The sequence below is a fragment of the Crinia signifera genome, chromosome 1, assembly GCF_055691185.1.
Source record: "Crinia signifera chromosome 1, ASM5569118v1, whole genome shotgun sequence".
In the NCBI taxonomy this organism is placed as follows: Eukaryota; Metazoa; Chordata; class Amphibia; order Anura; family Myobatrachidae; genus Crinia; species Crinia signifera.
The window spans coordinates 394,068,908-394,090,271 of record NC_139217.1 but is presented as its reverse complement, the minus strand read 5'-3'; the positions used below and the strand labels follow the sequence as shown (position 1 = coordinate 394,090,271).

General features: G+C 39.9%; 1 protein-coding gene across 2 annotated transcripts in view; it reads left to right on the top strand.

Moving 5' to 3' along the window:
* DMXL1 (Dmx like 1) overlaps positions 1–21,155 on the top strand; it is a 124,662-nt gene extending 103,507 nt beyond the window's left edge. For both annotated transcript variants that reach the window (XM_083151607.1, XM_083151608.1), the window contains 13 exons: positions 16–101; positions 1,567–1,768; positions 3,186–3,303; positions 4,787–4,873; positions 6,618–6,739; positions 7,218–7,359; positions 10,235–10,295; positions 10,927–11,054; positions 15,029–15,121; positions 15,232–15,323; positions 16,146–16,198; positions 19,190–19,407; positions 20,120–21,155. In XM_083151607.1, the coding sequence (XP_083007733.1) occupies positions 16–101; positions 1,567–1,768; positions 3,186–3,303; positions 4,787–4,873; positions 6,618–6,739; positions 7,218–7,359; positions 10,235–10,295; positions 10,927–11,054; positions 15,029–15,121; positions 15,232–15,323; positions 16,146–16,198; positions 19,190–19,407; positions 20,120–20,344 (1,627 nt within the window). In that variant the 3' untranslated portion in view covers positions 20,345–21,155. The remainder of the gene's footprint in view (positions 1–15; positions 102–1,566; positions 1,769–3,185; positions 3,304–4,786; positions 4,874–6,617; positions 6,740–7,217; positions 7,360–10,234; positions 10,296–10,926; positions 11,055–15,028; positions 15,122–15,231; positions 15,324–16,145; positions 16,199–19,189; positions 19,408–20,119) is intronic.
* The last annotated feature ends 209 nt before the right edge of the window (positions 21,156–21,364 follow it).

The window sequence follows — 21,364 nt, the reverse complement described above, 5'->3', positions numbered from 1 at the left end:
GTGTTTAACTTACAGTTGGGCTCTTATGCGTCTTGCAATGGTGCAGTTTGTGCTTCAGAATCTGAAGAGCTTCTATCCCTTAGCTGGACATGAACTTTCAGGTAAAGCTTGGAATTGATGCATCATTTAGGGGGGTATTAGTCAGAGCATGGAGAGAAATAAAATTGTGAGAGATGAAGTACTAACCAATTCGCTTTTGGCTTACATGTTACAGTTACAGGCTATATTTGAAAGATGACAATTAGGATCTGATTGGTTGGTAGCTCTAACATTTAATTTATCTCCCCCTAATTGTTAAAATCAAACAGATTACATAAACATTAAGAGGCCTGCATAGACATGCACAATGGTAGCTGTAATGTCTTTTTGTGGGCTCTTTCTTTATAGTTTAGTTGGCCTGAACCTGTAACAAAGTAACCAATAATTACAGCTATATATATAGTGTGTTATACAAATAATACTGTTGCTACTTTACATATTTGTCTGTAAAGAGCTTACACTTGATGTACAAAGTAATATTTTACTGAAATGTTTATCTAACTCTTCTCATGCAGTCAGTATTCCCCTTTTACTATAATGAAATTCTATTTCTAACTCTAAAATATATATATATATATATATATATATATATTACCACAAGAAAAGTCCAATTAGCGCGCAAGTCCTAATCCTTTCAGTGGAATTCAAGTCAGTCCTTTAGCTTTGGGGGAGAAGGAGATAATTTCCCAGCACTTTAGGTCAGATGTACAACCGGCTGCTTCCTCTTAATTACCCTTGCGGGCACCTGGATTCTCAGGTAAACGGTATTTCTAGGAGAGGAAAGAGGAGCGCTCCAAATAGTGCTTTATCTTTTTATTTCAATCACAAAAATAAAATCATCCACAGGTACATTGTAAATGGTGTCACGTACCACAATAGACGGTTAGGCACAACCGCGGGTGATAAACAGCATGAACTGGGGCTATCTCCGACAGCAAACAGATTGGCAAACGGGTGCTCTCACCACTCTCACATCCACCACGGAGTTCAGACCGACGCCAGGCCACGCCCCTACGCGTTTCGTCACGAGGACTTCGTCAGACGAAGTCCTCGTGACGAAACGCGTAGGGGCGTGGCCTGGCGTCGGTCTGAACTCCGTGGTGGATGTGAGAGTGGTGAGAGCACCCGTTTGCCAATCTGTTTGCTGTCGGAGATAGCCCCAGTTCATGCTGTTTATCACCCGCGGTTGTGCCTAACCGTCTATTGTGGTACGTGACACCATTTACAATGTACCTGTGGATGATTTTATTTTTGTGATTGAAATAAAAAGATAAAGCACTATTTGGAGCGCTCCTCTTTCCTCTCCTAGAAATATATATATATATATATATATATATATATATATATATATATATATATATATATATATATATATATATATATATATATATATATATATATATATATATATATATATATATATATATATATATATATATATATATAATTTATATTGTTTTTACTAGTTAAAAAATCCACTTTAGGCATAGTGTGTTTTCAGTGTTTTTTTGTCTTTGATTGCTGCAGAACTTCCAGTAGCATCACCACTCTGCCACGCAACACTAAAGACATTGCAACGCTGGGAACAGGTGCTTTTAAGAAGACTTGAAATATACGGTGGACCACCTCAAGACTTCATTACAATACCAACTTCAGAGGAAGCTCTCTCTGCTGGTCCTGCCATCCTGAGACATAAAGCATTGCTAGAGCCGACAAATACACCATTCAAGTTAGTATGTCCTGTGATGAAACTTTTTACATTCATGTTACTGACTATTCTTAAGAAACACACACACAAAGAAAATTTTATATTATGATAAAAATACTTCCATGTTTTTCTCTATTGCATTATTTAAGGTAATACAACAGTTTTTGTATGTATGTATATTTGTATGTGTGTGTGTGTGTATATATGTATATATATATATATATATATATATATATATATATATATATATATATATATATATATATATATATATATATATATATATATATATATATATAATCCAAAAAATCCACTAATGGAAATGAGCACTCGCCTCCAAGTTTTTAAGATAAAAAAACTTTTTTCATTTATTCATCAACAGAAAAAAAGATTTTTAGGTTTTACACATACCAAGTCAGTTGTCAGTTTTTCCAAAAACTGTCCCAACGTTTCGATCCCAATCCAGGATCTTTATCAAGGGGAAGTCACCAAAATATCACAGCCTTTGAAGGGAAAATGGAGTCAGCAGTCCAGGTCTCTGCTCACTGTAGCAGAAGGACCTCTGGACTGCTGACTCCATTTTCCCTTCAAAGGCTGTGATATTTTGGTGACTTCCCCTTGATAAAGATCCTGGATTGGGATCGAAACGTTGGGACAGTTTTTGGAAAAACTGACAACTGACTTGGTATGTGTAAAACCTAAAAATCTTTTTTTCTGTTGATGAATAAATGAAAAAAGTTTTTTTATCTTAAAAACTTGGAGGCGAGTGCTCATTTCCATTAGTGGATTTTTTGGATTATAATTGGCACACCGCGGTGTGACCTTTTGGGCACCCCTCACGCTGACCATCGGTAAGTGCGAGTGCGGGTACTACTCTGTATATATATATGTATATATATATATGTATATATATATATATATATATATATATATGTGTGTGTGTATATATACATATATATATATCATGAGATCTTTCTGCAACAGTTTTTTTTTTGCTGTGTATATAAACAATATAGTGTTGGGTATGTTGGGACTTTTAGCACTTCTGGGGGGTATTCAATCCAGGATACCGACTGTCGGAACATTCGCGTTTTAGCTCGGCTTGACAGTATATAGGCTGGCGGAATTCATTGTTCAGCCTGTCCACTGTCCAAAATGGGGCATGTCAGGGTAAATGATCGCAGATTGTTGAGATCCGACCATGAATTCAGCAATCCATGGCCGTTTTCCACAAAACAGATTTTGAAGTCTGATCCGTTTTGTCGAATTCCTTCTTCAATGCTGTCGGAAGCTGCTCTTTTACTATGAGATATAGCGGCGGGGATTGATTACCACCCTTTATTTTATTTTATCACTTGAATCCTTTAGTCTGGTCAGTGGTTGTTTTCTACTTTCACATCACTGGTCTTTTTAAAGGTTTGTATGTATTTCTATTTAGATCCAAGCATTCAAGCACCTTACCTATAAAGAGGCTTTGGCAATATCTGGTAAAACAGGAGGAAATCCAGGAAACCTTTATAAGAAATATATTTACCAAAAAAAGATCTCTAAATGAGGTACTAGTTTATGTTTCAGATTATGTTTTTATACACTGCTGATTAAGTAATTCCAATGTACAGTATTGTGATGGGTTTTTGTTTTGTTTCTTTAACATTGTTACGTAAGCATAATAAAATGAAGCCATTGTAGGAAATATTGCAATATTACACAACAATAGTCTGAGCAGTAACTGATGAACTACAACCCCAGCTGTGGTAGTGCTGTAGTAAGGTGGCCACTTGGACTTAGCTGGGGGCAAGTAGCATTTTTTTAACTAAATGCGTAGATTTCACTTTCTGTATTCGTTTAATTTTGCCATTTATATATTTTTTCCAATATTGTAAGATTTATTGGTTTAAGACTTTTTTTTATATTTTCCACACATGAGCTTTTTTTTCCGCATATAAGCTCATAACACTATATTCCTATTTACACCAAGGATTTTTTATTTTCTAATTACCATATATACTCGAGTATAAGCCTACTTTTTCAGAACATTTTTTATGCTTAAAAAGCCCCCCCTCGGCTTATACTCGAGTGAGGGTCACACTTAAATCAATAAGTTTTCCCAGTTTTTTGTTGTAAAATTCGGTGCCTCGGCTTATATTCGGGTCGACTTATACTCGAGTATATACGGTAACTAGATAATAGCTGCAAAATTGTCATGCTCTTTTTTTTTTTTATTCATTATAGTCATAAAGTCTTCAACTATTGTTACAATACCCTTTATATGTTACACATGCTTAAACATTTGCCTATCACATGGTGTTTGTGTTTCATCTCATGTTAAGATCGCACGTTTTGCTTACAAATGCAAAATGTAAAAGTATGCGTTTGCTTTGTAAATTTGGTTATGCCGGCCTGTGCAGGGATAAGCCCTGTCCACACTAGATGACAGGCAGTAAGCCTGGGCAAACAATATTGTACGTAGGAAAATATCCATAAACGATACGTCAATAGTTGGTCAGTGGCATGCTGGTTTGCAAGCAGACCGTATTGATAATATCTTACCATTTTCAGGTTAAGGTGATCAGGATTGGTTGCCAGGATATACTACAAAATTAGAGCTCACCACTTCTCTGTGATGAGTGGTCAAATACAGCACTTACTGCTTCTTTTTGCCAGCCATGTTCTATTCCTGAAGACCCAGATGGGGCTGATTTTCTAAAATGAATCGGTAACCAATGGAATTTTGGACCTGAAGCTTAAAACTATATTGCATCTAATGCATACAATTGTTTACATTAATGAATGACTAAATATGATTATGCTCTTTTAATTGATGTTTCATGTGAAATCCCCACATTTTTATTCCATTATTTATGGTAAGGCCATTTATGGTTTATCCCCATAGTGAGGAATTTGTGTTGTAAAACCAATTGAAAAAAGTTTTGGTTTCAGAAAGGGCATATGAAGATGTTTGGTATAATGCTATCGGCTACATAGTGATTCTTACCTTTCTGTATTATCCTATTTTCTCACTTTCTATTTTTTTTTTAGACTGAAACTGATCTTGGGTCCTCAGGAGGAAGAGCAAGAATAATCCACAAAGAGTCCGACATAATCACTGCTTTTGCAGTAAATAAAGTATGTCTACGGCTGCCTTTTGCTCCTTTATAATGTTTCCATGTCTTTTCCCCAGATATGTTTTTGGGTACTAGATACAGTATATACCGAGCTTTCAGTAGGAGAGACATATTGTGCTCCCAGACTGTAATGAAATAGAAATTTATACATGCGTCTGTTTTTCGAAAAGGTTTATACTTTAATTGCATAGCATCAGCAGATCAGATTGTTTCTACTTGATGTATTTTTCTTTATCGTCCACCCTTGGGCACCGGGTTTAGCCTGGAGAGGTTAGTGTCTGGGCATCAAATATTGACAAAAAGTTTACAAGCATCCCCAGACTCCCTCTCTCACCCACAGCCAGAGCGAGCTAGTCGCAGTTTGCTGGCGGCAGGAGCGGGCACCATTTGGTGGGGACTGCTTTTAAGTGGCTCCCTGTTACTTTTTTTTTTGTAATAACAGAGCAACTGGATAGCAGGAGGACAGGCAAGAGATGGAAGCCTCCCTGCCTGTGCCGAACACTGTGGGGCAGAAGCAGGGCTCCCGGGGACACAGGCAACAGAAGCTGCCCCCCAGGAGAGCTGGCAGGGGACTGGGGTAGGGAGCCGCTGCACTGTGTGAAGTGAATATATGAATATTTAATGAGCGGCTCCCGGCCCCCTGCTGGCTGTTATGTGTAAAAAAATAATAATAATTAAATATATATTCATGTGCAGCATGCCCCTTCACAGAAAAAAAATACAGATTTTTTTTACACCAAATAATAAAATAAAAAACTTTATTTTAAAAGATCACAGTTCAGTTCACCATAAAAAGATGGCGATTGTTACAAGGTGACACTCACGGCGAATCACATTGAAAAACCACAGCGAATTATGGCGACTATCAGACGTATTGTCCGTCATTCACTGTTCACCGTCGGCGAATAGGGCGAATCAGTTTTTCAGTAAAAATATTCACCTTAGAGCACGAAAATAGCGCACATCCGCTGTAGAACATGGCGAATCATCCTCATTGAATACTGCCCTCTGCCTGTGGTTAATTGCACTCATTCTGGATGTTAGGAAATTCCATCAGGGTGTCCGTTTCGAGCAGACATTGTTTGTGCCCTGGCGGTTTCATGGGCCCTATTTTGGTTCTTTCAAGACACGGGGACATCTGTAAGATTTTATGGAAATCTGTTCTTTGGGAAGATTGGATATCCCTAAAGGAAACCCAGCAGGCCTCTTTCAATTTTGTAAGGGTTCTCTGCTTTGATGGAAGAGGTGACTTCGCTAAGATGGGGTCTCTGTAATGATCAGTTGTAATGTACTGATCAGTTGTAATGTTTTTTGACGACTCTGTGTGGTCCTTCTGCGGAGAAGCGTGGGGTCCTTTTTTTATTCCCATGTACCAGTTTTCTGAATGCTTTCCTGTGGTTGTCTGCCTGTCTTCTTTCTTCCTCTGATGCTCCTAGCTCCTGCCATAGCTTGCTAACTGGCTTGCTGTGGCTGTGGGTGGGGTGTAGTGAGGACTGAGTCTAGGATGTTGAGAGAATATTTTACTTTTAATATTTTTTTTTTACTAATTGGTGTCCAGACTCTGACCTCTCCAGGCTATACCCACTGTCCCTGTGTACCCTATGGACACAATTAAGAGGCTATACTGTAAGCAAGTAATAATAATAATCTGGTTTAATGTTTGTGCCATCCTTCTACAAATTATTATTTCTACCATGTTTTTTTATTTTATTTATAAAATGTCATCATTTCTATTCTGTTTCAAGGCCAACAGAAACTGCATTGCAATTGCTTCCAGCCATGATATCCAGGAACTTGATGTGTCTGCAATCTTGGCCACACAGATTTATTCATGGATTGATGATGAATCTGAAATGGAAAATAAAGGGTATGCATTTGTATTTTTGGTTTGTTGCCAAATGTGTCGGTTATTAAACTGAACACTTTCTTGTTCTCCTTCAGTATGGTCTTAAACAGAAGAATTGTTACAGTATATCCACCCACATGGCAGCAGCACGTTGCCCTGCAAGGGAATGATGCATGATCAGGGACAGTGACCAAATAGTAATGAACAGTGGTGGTGTTATATAAGACTTGCAGTAATATACGGCAATAGTTATCCATATTATTTTTCACATTATTTTAGTATCACCGAAATGTACTAATGGGCGATCCACAACTTACTACACACAGCTCCGGAGCATGCACAGTGCAAAAACACTCCAGATCACTCTGCAAAATGATCGATGAACCTATTTATTTTGTGTATAGTATTTGTTTTTTTTAAATTGATGTATGTCCCATACTCTAGAATTATTATGGTGCCTTTTAAGTATAAGTAATCTTATATTCTATTGTTTTCCTAGAACTGACGATTTCCTCGTTGTTCACACGCGTGATGACCTTTCAGCTGTTCAGGGCTCCACTCCTTACACCCACAGCAATCCAGGCACCCCTATCAATATGCCTTGGCTAGGAGGAGTTCAAACAGGGAGGGGTGCATCTGTTGTAAGTCCCACTTTAAAAAGTCTGTCTCCTGGTTCATAAACTATTGCGTGTCTACTGAAATTCCTGTTTATCCTATTTAATTGAATGCCGGCAGGCTGATTTTGCAGAAATAGGATGTGTGTTAGTGATTTATTGGCAGATTGGAGGAAGTTCAGTGCAGGAGAGGTGGAAACCAATAAAAATGCAATACTAAAGTCAACAGATCTTTGTATTAAAAGGGTTCGAAAAAAGCAACAAGAAAAAGAAACCAGTGTGGTTTACAAAAGTGATAGCAACTATGTGAAAGCAAAAAACGCCTTTACAAAACATGGGAGACTTGATCAGCCAAGAGGTTCTTATCTTAGCAGCACGGATGGTATAATGGTTAGCATTACTGCCTCACAGCACTGAGGTCATGGAATCAATTACCACCATGGCCCTAACTGTGCGGAATTTGTATTATATGGCGTGCATGGGTTTCCTCTGGGTGCTCTGGTTTCCTCCCACAATCCAAAAATATACTGGTAGGTTCATTGGTATCCAACAAAATTAAACCTAGAATGTCTGTGTGTGCGTGTACATGTTGAGAATATAGATTGTAAGCTCCACTGGGAAAGGGACTGGTGTAAAGCGCTGCGGAATATGTGTCCGCTATATAAGAAACTGCTAATACAGTAAATAAATAGTCTGATGCCAAGCTGTGGTCAATCCCATTAGCCATGATCTTGTCTGTGTGATTCCAGCACTTTACAGTGGTTGGAATCTGCACGAAAGTGCTCTCTGCACAATATAGTTTTGAGCCCTATGGTCAGGCTGATTTCTCAAATGATGGGATTGACCCTAGGTGTACGGTTTCAGCAAACATTGTTTGCAGAAACGTCTTAGTAAATACCATTTGGCGCATAATAGAATATATATAAAAACACACTATTGGACAAATTATCTATTAGAAGGCAAAATAATAAGGGATCTAGATGGCTTCAATAGATATACCTCAGATTCCCTACTTCTGTAGTGGCATTGTTGGTAATGGGAGCACATTGCAGCGTAAGGTAAACCTGCATTTCTGCTGACCACTTAGTTACCAACAGGTTGATTTCACGGAAAACAGTGTTCAGAATGCAAAACCAGGAAGGATATGTCATTGAAGTCACGGTTATTGTGGTATTTTTATATACGTGCATCTTAGTAAGGTTGCATAAATGTTACTTAGTGATGATCACACAAAGTTGACTTCAAACTCCATTATTTGTACTCCCAGATGTGGCTCTATACCCTTATCCCTCCTCAGCTACCCATTTGGGTATGTTGTAACTGTGAATATAGCGTGTCAGATGCAGCATCGAAACGGTCCCTTACACCAGGGGACCTCAAACTATTTTGCTCTGGGACCCCAACAAAGAATAAAAATAATGACAGGACCCCAGCAAGTTACTGCAGAAGGTCATCACATCACATGTGTAGTCAACAGACAGCACATACATGGCAGCATTGTGGAGGCACAAAATGATGGGAGGAGCCTGAAGTAACAGATCTATCAGACTCCTTGAATCCGTGACTGAGATTAGAGAAGTCATTAGCCTGATGGTCAGCAACATGGAGCCGCGACCCCATGCTGAGAAGGCGGGGACCCACTTTGGGGTCAGGACCCACAGTTTTGAGAACCACTGCCTTACACCATGCAAGGTGAAGCAGTTGTCTATTTCGGAACCAGATATGTATATTGCTTAGGACACTGTCATAATACGCCCATGAGATTGTACACATTCGTGCATCTGAGGAGCCATTGCCCAGGAACGGCAAACACGTTTCGGTTCTTGTGCAGTTTTATGGCGCCAGCATGGCGCTGTGCTACTTCCGGGTTGGGTACGCTCGCCAAACTATCTAAAATAAAGTAACTTAACTCCATGCCAACGTGGATAGTTCATACCCCCACTATCCACGTTGGCATGGAGTTGATTTTAGATAGCGTGGCGAGCGTAGCGAGCCACCGAGCCCGCAGCATGGGCGAGCGAAGCAAGCCCCGCAAGGGGACTCAGACGCACGGCTCCATGCTGGGGCCGTGAAACTACACAAGTACCCACGTTTCTGAGATGGTGAATCTCAATTGTTACTGCACTACACTGTGGGAGGCTTGTGCTGTGAAGCATGAAAACAAGCATTGTCCATTTACATAAATATCTGCATCACGTCCCACCAAGATTCAGGCCCTAGCTATCACACAGATTTTAAAAACAGACTATGCCTATTTTTGCGTGAGATCTGTTCCCACATAGGCATACAGAATTGGCTGACACAAATTGGTTTAGCTGCGCTTCAGAAGCAGGCTCTCCTGGGAAATTTCTGTGCACCACTGGCTCACCATCTCTAGGGGCACACACATACCTTCTGTCACTCCCCCCACCGTTGCATTCCTCCCCTATCACATACCTCCCCAGCGTACAATTGCTGGGGTCTCCCTGCGGCTGCCCCCTGCCAACGCCAGTCACTTGTGTAAGTTCAGGTGCCGGAACACCCAACTGGGCCGAGACACCCTTTTGGGCAGTTGTAAATAGCCAAAGCCGGCAGGGGCTGCTGCAAAAGACCAGCGGCTGAAGCTTGAGTGGTGAGTATTAATGGGCCATTGTATATGATGTGTCTTATCTTTTTTTACTTATGATTGCTACCATACTTCCTAGCTATAGGCATGGTACTGTAATATTATGGCTTGTGTGTTCTAATGTAGGCTCTATGCTTTTAACTTTTTGTTACTCAGAGGGATTTCTCCCCTTCATAAACAGAACATGTTGGGAAAACAAAGTTTTTGGGGTTTTTTTGTTGTTCTTTAATTTGTAAGACATGTGAAGTTCTCTAATGGACACAGTGATATTTACATGATTTTCACTTTGTCTTACAGCTCATAAAGAAAACAATCAAAGATGTACGAAGGATGGCGTCCCATCCGACCCTCCCCTATTGTGAGTTACTGTCTTTGTGAATAAAATGGTCCTGTTACAGCGCTGAATAATGCAATGCAGTCCATCATTGTCATATATTAGACTGACCTGTTAAATATTTGTGTAACCTTCACATTAGGAACATTGTTGCAAACAAAGTGAAAAATATTTGCCTATATGTATAGAATTGGTCGCACATTTGAGGCCCATACACATTACCCAATGTCCCCTGCCTCCATTATTGGCGGTGTTGGGTACCTGGTTGTGGAGTAGGGGGGGTGACATTGGCAAGTGCATACACACTTGCTGATGCCTGCTCTGAGGTGAGCGATGGCAGGGGGTTGGCGGGAGGACAGACGGCCATGCTGCAGCATGTTCGTCCTTAACTATGACCTCCCTCATCCGGACAGGCTTGGATGGGGGATGGGGTTGTTAACGACGCATGGGAGTGCACATCGTTAATGACAGGGTGCATACACACTAAGCAATATTATCCACAATATTGCACCTACAGCCCTTTCTGAGCAATATTGTGAACAATTTTGTCTAGTGTATGTGGTTTTAGGTTAATGTTGCACATAATAATTTGTATTTTACAATACAGTAGACTTACTGGTGAGCAGTACTTTTTTAATGTGGTCTGTTTGTATAGATCTAACTGGAGCTCAAGATGGCAGTGTAAGGATGTTTGAGTGGGGTCACGCCCAGCAGATAACATGCTTCCGGACAGGTGGGAATTCCAGAGTAACAAGGATTAAGTTTAACCACCAGGGAAATAAGGTACATAGTTATTTTGTATTTATCAGGAAAAGTAAACAGAATAACATGTTCTGAGTTCTAATTACCCATATGGAATAAGATCAACTGTTTTTATTGAAGCATTGACATTTCAGTGGCTTTGACTCTTTTTCAAAGTGCTATGCCTTAAATTTAGTCACTGATGGGAGACTGTGGCCTCTTCTACCTTCGTGTCCCAGACTTCTCTCTTTCCTGTGCTGTGTTGCTTTCCTTCTACCTTCTCCAATTATGTTCTGCCCAATAAATTCAGACTGCGGAATAATACACTACTACCCTAACTTTAACAGAAACCTTTACCAATCTGTGTTCAAGTGAACAAATGACCATTTTTTTATTATTTTATTTCAGACTGTTCTGTCTGGTGTGGCTGTCATTCTATATAATACACCTTTGTACACTTTTACTCTTGTATAGATAATGCACAGGGGCATACACACGGAGCGATTTTGTGCTATATTCTAAGCAATCTGACTAGATTGCTTAGAAAGCAAACACAGATCTCAGTGTGTATGCCACAAGAGATTTGTTATCTCCTAACTAAGAGTGTGTACACACGGTTCGATGTTCTGTGCGATCCGATGTACGATTCGATGTTTTGTCCGATTTTTACTTTTCCCTTTTTTTCTCTACTCCTTAAGATATGCCTTAAGATATGCTTAAGATTTTGACTTTTTACCATACAATTTGCTATGCGATTTCCTATTTGATTTACTATACGATTTCCTATGTGCCTTAAGATTTGCTTAAGATTTTGACTAAGTGATTTTGACTTAACAACAGGATGACTGACAGGGCCCTGGAAATCGTATAGCACATCGCATCTTAAGCATATCGCAAGACACATACGATGCATGCGATATGCTTGCGATTTGTGCTAGATAGAGTGTGCTGCCCACTCTATCTCCCCTCCGATCTCTCCTTAAACGGGAGCGCGCATCGGGCTAGGAAGCCCTTACAATGCATACAATCAGTATGCGATATGTATGCGATATGGCTTCCGATGTTGATGATATCGTCAACATCGGAAGCCATATCGAACCATGTGTACACACTATAAGTCAGTGCATGCAGTCAAAATCTAGTCAAATTGCTTAGCAAGTGACTGTAAATCTCTCTGTGTGTACAGAATGAGAGATACTGATCGCAAACTCTCATTCTGAACCACTACCCGGCCTTTTTTTCTTAAGCAAAATTGCTTAGCACAAATCGCTTAGCACAAATCTCTGCATGTATATGTGCTCCCCATGGGAGATCTGGACACCAGGAAATCGCCTACCCTAAATACAGTAGCTTAGCAAAATTGCTTAGCGCACATCTCTACGTGTGTATGCCCCTTTAGACTTTTATCATGAAGTTCAGTGGTCAATTATAGGCACAAATCCTGCATAACTACAATGGGATGCGGTCGACAGTCAGTAGGTCGACCACTATTGGTCGACAGTCCAAAGGACGACACATGAAAAGGGTGGACAGGCATTAGGCCAACATGGTTTAAAGCAGGTATGTCCAAACTATGGCCCTCCAGCTGTTGTGAAACTACAAGTCCCATCATGCCTTGCCACAGTTTTGCTGTTAGAGAATGCTAAAACTATGGCAAGGGATGCTGGGATGTGTTGTTTTACAACAGCTGGAGGGCCACAGTTTGGACATGCCTGGTTTAAAGGTGTACACCAGCAATCGGTTGACATGGAAAGGGAGGGGGGGGGGGGGATTTTTTTTTTATATCGACATAGGCACACAAAAAACACCAAAACTTACGTTGACCTTTTCTGTTGACCTAATGACTGTCGGCCTAATTACTGTTGACCCCATGACCCATACCCACTACAGCAGTATTACATCGTAGAGTTCTGAGATTAATCATTCTATTCTGTGTCTTCTGAATTTTCTTATTTTTATGGGCACTTACTGCATGTACTATATATACTGTAGTATGTGGCATATGGAAAGGATGTGTTCAATTGCATATTCCTTGTCACTATTGTGACTCAGATTTAAAATGAGCATTTATAAAGCAATTGCATTTATAATGAGTCAATGTGTGATTGTAGCTCTAATAGTGTAAGCAGGAGACAGTGTGTTTATTGAATTTATTTTATTGAAGCAAAAAGACGGAGTACAAATGTGTAATGCTGTGTACACATGGGTACAATCTGCATGCGATTTTGACTATATAGTCAAAATCTCATCGAGATCACATGGGTTTTTAACCCTTGCAATCCCGATGCGCGTTCACGTATCGCAAGCAGAAAGTCTTGGCTGCATTGATATATAGTGCAGATCTGCACTATATAGTCAAAGTTGTATGCAGATCGCATGTACTGTTGATCATACTCTTTTCATACAAACACTGCACTCCCTAGGTCTTAATGATACAGCCCTTTCCTGGTTCATATCTTACCTATCTGAACGCTCTTTCGGTGTTCGCTTCTCTGACTCTACCTCCTCTTCACTACCTCTGTCAGTCGGAGTTCCGAAAAGCTCAGTCTTAGGTCCTCTGCTTTTCTTAATCTATAACTCATCTCTTGGCAAACTCATCAACTCTTTCGGATTTCAGTATCATTTATATGCGGATGATATTCAAATCTGTCAATCAACCCCAGAGTTGTCACCTGTGGTTTTGAGCCGAGTCTTTGAATGCCTCTCTGCCATCTCATCCTGGATGTCTTCTTGCCACCTCAAACTCAATATTTCCAAAACGAAAGTACTTATATTCCCACCAGGTAAGAACAGTTACCATCCTCAGATCTCCATCACTGTTGACAACTCGACAATCTACCCTACCACGCAAGCTCGTTGCCTAGGGGTCATCCTCGAATCTGAACTGTCCTTTGTTCCCCACACCTCACATCTTCGGGCAAGCCTATCATATTTAGGTACCACACACATAACCCTCTGAGGCACTTATGTATTATAAAGCTTCCCTTCTGGACTTGCAACTTTGTGGGACTGCTATGCTATTACTGGTGCCTGTCCTTGTGTTTCCCTCCGATGTCCCTAGAGATTGTAAGCTTGCAGTAGGACCCTCTTACCTCCAAGTCTGTCTGTTGTTACCCAGGTTGATTTATCTCTGTTTACAATTGTAAAGCGCAACATAATCTGCTGCGTTATATAAGAAACTGTAAATACAATTTTTTTAAATGCATGCCATGCGATCTGATCGCATCGGGATCGCATTGCACGGTACTCGTACCGTGTGTACACAGCATAAGGTATAGATATGAATCAAGAATATCAGATGTTGCATGCAATGATTAACAGCATACAATATGACGTAATTCAGAACACTTCCATGGGGATGAAGTATAAGATGTCAATTATATGTACATACAGTAATAAGTGAATATTAGCATGAATGAGAAACATTTAAAGACCAAGTAAAAAAAAAAAGGGGGGGGTCGGGGTCCCTGGTGATCACCCATTGGATAACACACTGTAACACAATGGAGGGGGGGGGGGGGGGCTGCATTCTCTGAGCAGCGTGCGGTTTCATACCACTGGGTAAGATGGTGTACTGGTTAGCATTACTGCCTCGCAGCACTAAGACCATGGCCCAAAACTGTGTGGAGTTTGTATATTCTTCCTGTGTTTGCGTGGGTTACTCTGTGTACTCTGATTTCCTCCAGCAATCCAAAAATATACTGGTAGGTCAGTTTGCTTCTAACAAAATTACCCCTAGACTGTGTGTGTGTGTGTGTGTACTTGTATTAGGAAATATAGATTGTAAGCTCCACTGGGGCAGAAACTGATAAGAATGTCTTCTTTTTTTTTTTTTTTTTTTGCCACTGCACTTATAGAAAGTTATTTCTGAATAGTTTTTTTAATCGCACTTATGTAATTTATAAATCTGATAGAATTATGACATAGCATTATTTGGGAAAGTTTAAACACTCTCACAGTTATGAACAGAATGTGTAACTATTTTTGTAATATTGTCACTGCTTTGTTCCTGATAGTTTGGAATTGTTGATGCCGATGGGTTTATCAGTCTGTATCAGACCAACTGGAAATATATTGCTGCTAATGGAAGTCCTGCCAAACCATACTTGGTAAGGAATCTTTCTATTATATATACTGTATATATATTTTTGTACTTTCCTTTTATCCCTTACAGAAATATTGACAAGTTTTCTGCATTATTTTTTTCTTTACCGTACAGACGTGGCAATGCCATAACAAAACTGCCAATGACTTTGTATTCATCAGTTCCTCTTCCTTGATCGGAACAGCAGGACAGTCCAATGATAATAGGTAATTGTGCAAAGAATAATACTGTATACAGGTATCTTTACATATGCATAATCTGACTCGCCACTAAAGCTGCGAGAAGAAAGGAGAAAGGGGTTGGGGGAGAGACCAAGTGCAATAAACAGACCCCATTTGCTATTTTATACCACTGTGCACCTAGAACACATACAGGGGTAATTATATTCCCCCAAATAACTTGAAATTTCTGCCTGACAAAATTTAAGTATATGTTCAAGGGTTAAATTGAGCACCGCTGACCCGGGACTATTCACAATATTTGTTAGACAATTAAAAATATTTATTATATGACCTCAATATTCAATAATTTTGTGTACATATACATATATACCTGGCCAATACAGCTGATTCTGATGCTGTAGTCAAAGTGTATTAAAATTTGTACATGAATGCTCCCCACGCCTCAACATAAAAGTGAAATGGGAAATAACACGTGTGATGCATGACTATATGAGATATATTGCTATACGAAATGAATACCTATCTAAAGAGAGATATATATAATGTAAGGGTAGAGTAAAATATATCCTCAGGGATCTTAAGACAGGAAAGAATGTGTTAAATAAAAGCAGCACTGGACGATTGTGTTTGTATGTTAATGTACATAAATGTCTATGTTATTATGTATAAAATGTCTGTGTATGTTGTATGGATTTGTATTGTATGATTTTTTTTTAAATGAATAAAAAAAAAAAAATTCATTACTGTAATTGACATACCAACATTGATCTAACTTTAGTTTTTAAAATGGAAGCTTATAAAGTATAATCATACTAAATATTCAAGCATATTGTTTTCATGTTCCAGAAATATCTGCTTGTGGGATACATTGGTAACACCTGCAAATAGTTTAGTTCATGGTAAGTAATTTGTTTTTAAAAGATTTTATATAAAATTATCATTTACACATGAAACTGATGTATCCACATACACCTATCCTCAAATAGCCCCATTTATTGCACCACAGATTGTTACTTAGCTGTGCCAAAACACTAATCCGAAGTACCTAGCACATGGCTACCAAACATGTAACATTGAGGAAAAAAAATAGCACCATGCAGGAATATGTAGTAAGACAGGCCCAATACGTGTGACCCTCACCAGTGGAAAAAGCAGGGTTTCTACAGTTGGGTAACAGTGGAGTAAGGGGGTTATTCGGATTGTTTCGTAGGAGGTCTGCGTTCATACGGGGAACAATGTTTTTGTAGTGCACATACGCAGACTGTTCGCTGGTTACACACACCCAGTACAGCGAGAGGCAGTGGCGTAACTAAGGCTCAGCAGCCCAAGCCACTGCGGGGGGGAGCCAGCAATATGTGGGCGCAGTGTCACCGCACAGTACCTGTGAATGCAGGAGCTGGAGGCAGGAGGAGAATGCCGGGGGCTGAGTTTTGGCGGCTCAGCAAGGTATGCAAAGTGCTGAGATGAGGTGTGGTGCCTGGCTGCAGCAGCCCTGCACCCGTCTGTGACACTCTGACAGCAGTGTGGCCAGCTTCGTACATAACGATCTCCCTCTCCTCCATCCCGTCCCTGCCACACTTCGCTTGATTTATACAGACTGTGGCAGGCTTTACAATCAACCCAAATCCTCACAGTAAAGCATATTACAGTGAGGCTTTAGATTGATTATAAAGGCTGCCACAGTCAGAGAGTGAGCTGAAAGAAATGACTACAGGAACTTCGCTGTGTCCAGAGTCCGGACACCTGCTCCTGAAGCCTGCCAGGTCTGAACTACTCTGTAATGTCTGTTTAGTCTTTAGTGGGGGAACAGGCAGATAAGGGATAACTGTGATGGGAGGGACAGGAGGCATAGGTGTTATGGGTCATAGTAGCGATGATAGAAATGGGGGACAGGAAGTATTATGTATGAAAACAAATATAATTAATGTATGGGGGGGGGCGCAAAAAAACATTCTGCAGGGGGGCGCAATATTTCTAGTTACGCCACTGGCGAGAGGGGTGGCGGGCAGCCTCATTAGCATATGGGAAAGCCCAGCGTTTCATGGGCGTTCCCATGAGAATGCTGGGCATGCTCATGCTAAGAAGGCCATGATGTGTGGGAGGGGAGCGGGCAGCCTATTTCCTTCCCAGTGTGCATGCATATGTAAGTGACTTGAGAGTCACTTTTTTTTATATGCGTGCACCTTCCACATCTTTCGATGGTGGCCGAACATCGAAAGATGTGGGAGGTTCCCCCTGCCCTGCAAAAGGATGTTACTGTGTAGTGAACACGTAGGCCAGTGAACACGTAGGCCAGTGAACACGTAGGCCAGGCCTGACCAGCCTGTGGATCTCCAGCTGTTGTGAAACTATACATCCCATCATGCCTTGCCACAATTTTAGCATTCCCTTATAGCAAAACTGTGGCAAGGAATGCTAGGAGTTGTAGTTTTCTTTTTTACAACAGCTGGAGAGCCAAAGGTTGGCCGGGCCTGGCTTAGATCCTCACACGGAGAAAACTTAGTTGAAGACGCTTCTACCACTGGGAATGTGCAGAAACCTTGCTCTGTCCCTTAGATTGCATGACATGACAGCAGCTCTAGTAATCATATTATACACCATTGCTATTATTGTCACTTTTTGAGCCACTCACCAAGAGTGGGGTTTCCGGGCAACTGGAAACCCTCCTCTGCGTTTGCCTATGCTCACCATGCATACTTATTATGTTTTATCTGCAATGTTAGACCAATTACTTTATTACAGATAACCTAGAGGACACAATGAACTAATATTCAAGAATGAAGATATGGGAGGGGTTTCAGTGTTGGTAGTTAGGTCTGTTTTTGTCGGAAACAACATATTTTCCCCAAAAGCAAAAGTCTATTTGATTTAGCATATACAAGGTTATTTTTTCACGCCAGTCTAAAGCATTCCACCTGTCAACTCATTTTGTTTGCCTCGCCTGTCTAAAGTCAAATATTTAGACTTTTTTTGTCTGATTGTTTAAACTCTGATTTAGGGAAAAAGGGTGGTGGTGGTAGAGCGCTAATTAACAATGAGTATGATCAATTGGATATATTAGATAAATAACTTTGTTTTAATATACCAAAAAAAGTATCATAATAAAATACAATAAAAAGTATGCAATAGAATATAATGCACTTCAAACATTTTGAAAAGGCATGTTTATCAAAATTAGAGACATTCGAAGGATACTCGTGTAGAAATTCTAAGTGGAGTTCTGCTTGTTCCTATTGTGCTCCTTAATGGAAAAATGGACCCCAAATTGGTCCTTTATAGTTGAAATAGATTGATATGGGTATCCATAAACCTGGCTTGGGCTGAAGGGGTCAGCAGTGGGCACCTCATTCTTCAGTGACCCCGAAGCACTGCACCTGCTGCAACAATGGTGGTTATTCTTCTGCTGATATGAGTGACTATCACCATGCAAATTTAATCTGTGACTTTGGTCTCAATTCAGCAGTGATCGCTGAAGTTTTCAGGGCGGTTCAGAGATGCACATGTAGTTCTGCAATGCAATCACTATTTCATTTACTTCACATGCTGGGCAACCTTGTCCTGTGCTGGCTGGCCCCCAGCATGCGGAGACTGCAGTCGCAGTGTTACTTTTTAAGCATAACTGCGACTGACACTGAATCCGTTCCTTTATACCAGTTTATTTGCAACAAAAAAGTTAATCTATCATTTGAAAACGTATAAGTCATAAGACTTCTTAAGTAGTATTTCACACTTGTCAATCAATACACCTGTGTTATGGGTCCAGATATTTTGTCGATACTATGGATGTTGACCATACCTATGTATCCTCTTAATTCAACTGCTGGTATATGTTTTAAGTTATGCAGTACAAATTAAGTGATTTTGTAATTATTGTTTTACTCAATTTTCAGCTTTCGTGTGCCATGATAGTGGCGCAACAGTCATTACTTATGCACCAAAATGTCAGCTTGTAATATCAGGAGGTAGAAAAGGATTTACTTGCCTGTTCGATTTGCGTCAGAGACAACAAAGACATGTTTTCCAGAGCCACGATTCTGCTGTCAAGGCCATTTCCGTAGATACAACTGAAGAATATTTTATTACCGGATCTGCAGAAGGCAATATTAAGGTACTGCATTGAAGACTAACTATGGCCTGAGTTAAATACATTCTATGTAATACACAGTTAAACAGTGTGATTTTTTTTTTTGTGTGTGTTTCATTCCTAATGTCTTAATAGAAGCTGTCATGTTTTGGAATGCATATTGCAGGTCATGTCTCAAAGTGGTCAATATGGCAGCTTTCACAAGTATTGATATTAACCCCTTGAGGGTTTTGCTCACAGGACAAAATTACCAGGGCAGGTTTGTCCTGCCCCAGCAAAACCCACTACAGAATGTAGGCCCCCACCTCCGCTCTGGCGCACCTGCAGGCTCGGGGATGTTCGCAGCGGCTTGGGCGGACTCGGGCGCCTGAACTCCTGAGCGCTCCCGAGCCACCCCGAACATCCCTGAGCCTGCTGACTTCATCACTGCTGTAAATAGTGGCAGGGGAGCTCCGGGTACAATAGAGGTGGTGCACATCTGGAGGCACCACTGGGGCGCACCTACTGTATAGTGGTATGCCCTGAAAATTCCAGGACAGCGCCCGCTGCTGCAGCAGGGCAGCTGAGCCCGTAAAATTTCCAGGCATACCACCCAAAAGGTTATACTGACATTTTTTTTTGAGCATCTGTATGGTATATGTTCAAAGTCCCCTTTTTAATATTTTGCTTTGTAATCTTTAAGCTATTGTAATATACTACAATTAACTTTTATTTTTCTATCACCTCGTTTTTATAGGTCTGGAGTATGACAACTTGCAGTCTGCTGCACACTTTCCTGAACGAGCATGCACGTCAGTCCATCTTCAGGAATATTGGAACTGGGGTGATGCAGATAGAGACTGGTCCAGCCAATCACATTTTCTCTTGCGGAGCTGATGGCACTGTCAAAATGAGAATATTACCAGACCGTTTTAGTACGATTAATGACCACCTGAAAAATGAAGTCAAATTTGTTCTCTGATTTATTTTTTTTTTTTGAATAATTTAAACCTTTGGACCCTTCTGTGATCTTGCAATGCTTTTTCCTGCACTCTCACTGAAAGTGGATTAAACTGTAACAAATCTGATGAGATAAGTGGCCGACAGATAAAATGTGCAATGTTTTCCGGATGTGCCACTATGATGATGTTGCTTTGCGCAGTTAATATTTATTTTTGTGAATCCTAGTTTGTTATTTTAGCCCTTGACGCACTGATGCCTTAAAAATGATTAACACAATCATTCAACAATTGAATGTAGTGTTGCCTAAAATAGGAAATTGGGAAATATGTAAAATATGATATATACATATATTCATTATTCATACATACGTGTACTGCTGCTGGAGTTTTTTTTTCCTAAAATGTTTTTAAAGGGTTTAATCTGCACATTTGAAAAAAATCTGAATGTGTAGTACAATTGAACAGTATGATTCAATGATCATTGTTACATATATACATATATATAATATATAATACATTCAAATTATATTTTAGTGCAGTTAGAGATCACTTAAGAAATTAAAGAGAATAAGCTGTTAGGTAAATTTTTACCTATGTAAATTATTTCCTGGCTCAAGTCCTTCAATCTTTACCTGTATTTTGGCATATTTTTTATTCTATTATGATCCTTAAATGCACTTAATCATGTATAACCGCTTTACTGGGATAGAAGGCGTTCTTGTGTAAGGCTTATAGAAAGAAGCTAAAAATGTCTCTTGTTTTTTTGCCAAAATGTAAACTTGATACTTTAAGATATATGACCAAAATGCAAAAGAGCACAAACAACCTGAACTTTGTACTGCTCCATTTCTTTTCCTTAAGGATATATATATATATATAATTCTTTTTTTTCTTTTTACCATTGATGCATAAGTTAAATAATATTATTGCTTACCAAATTCAAACTGCATATATGTTATCGCTAAAAGCAAAGATGATGCAGCACTTACTGGCTAGTGTAAAATTAGTAGAGGTATTTTGCAGGTGATTGCTCTTGCCTG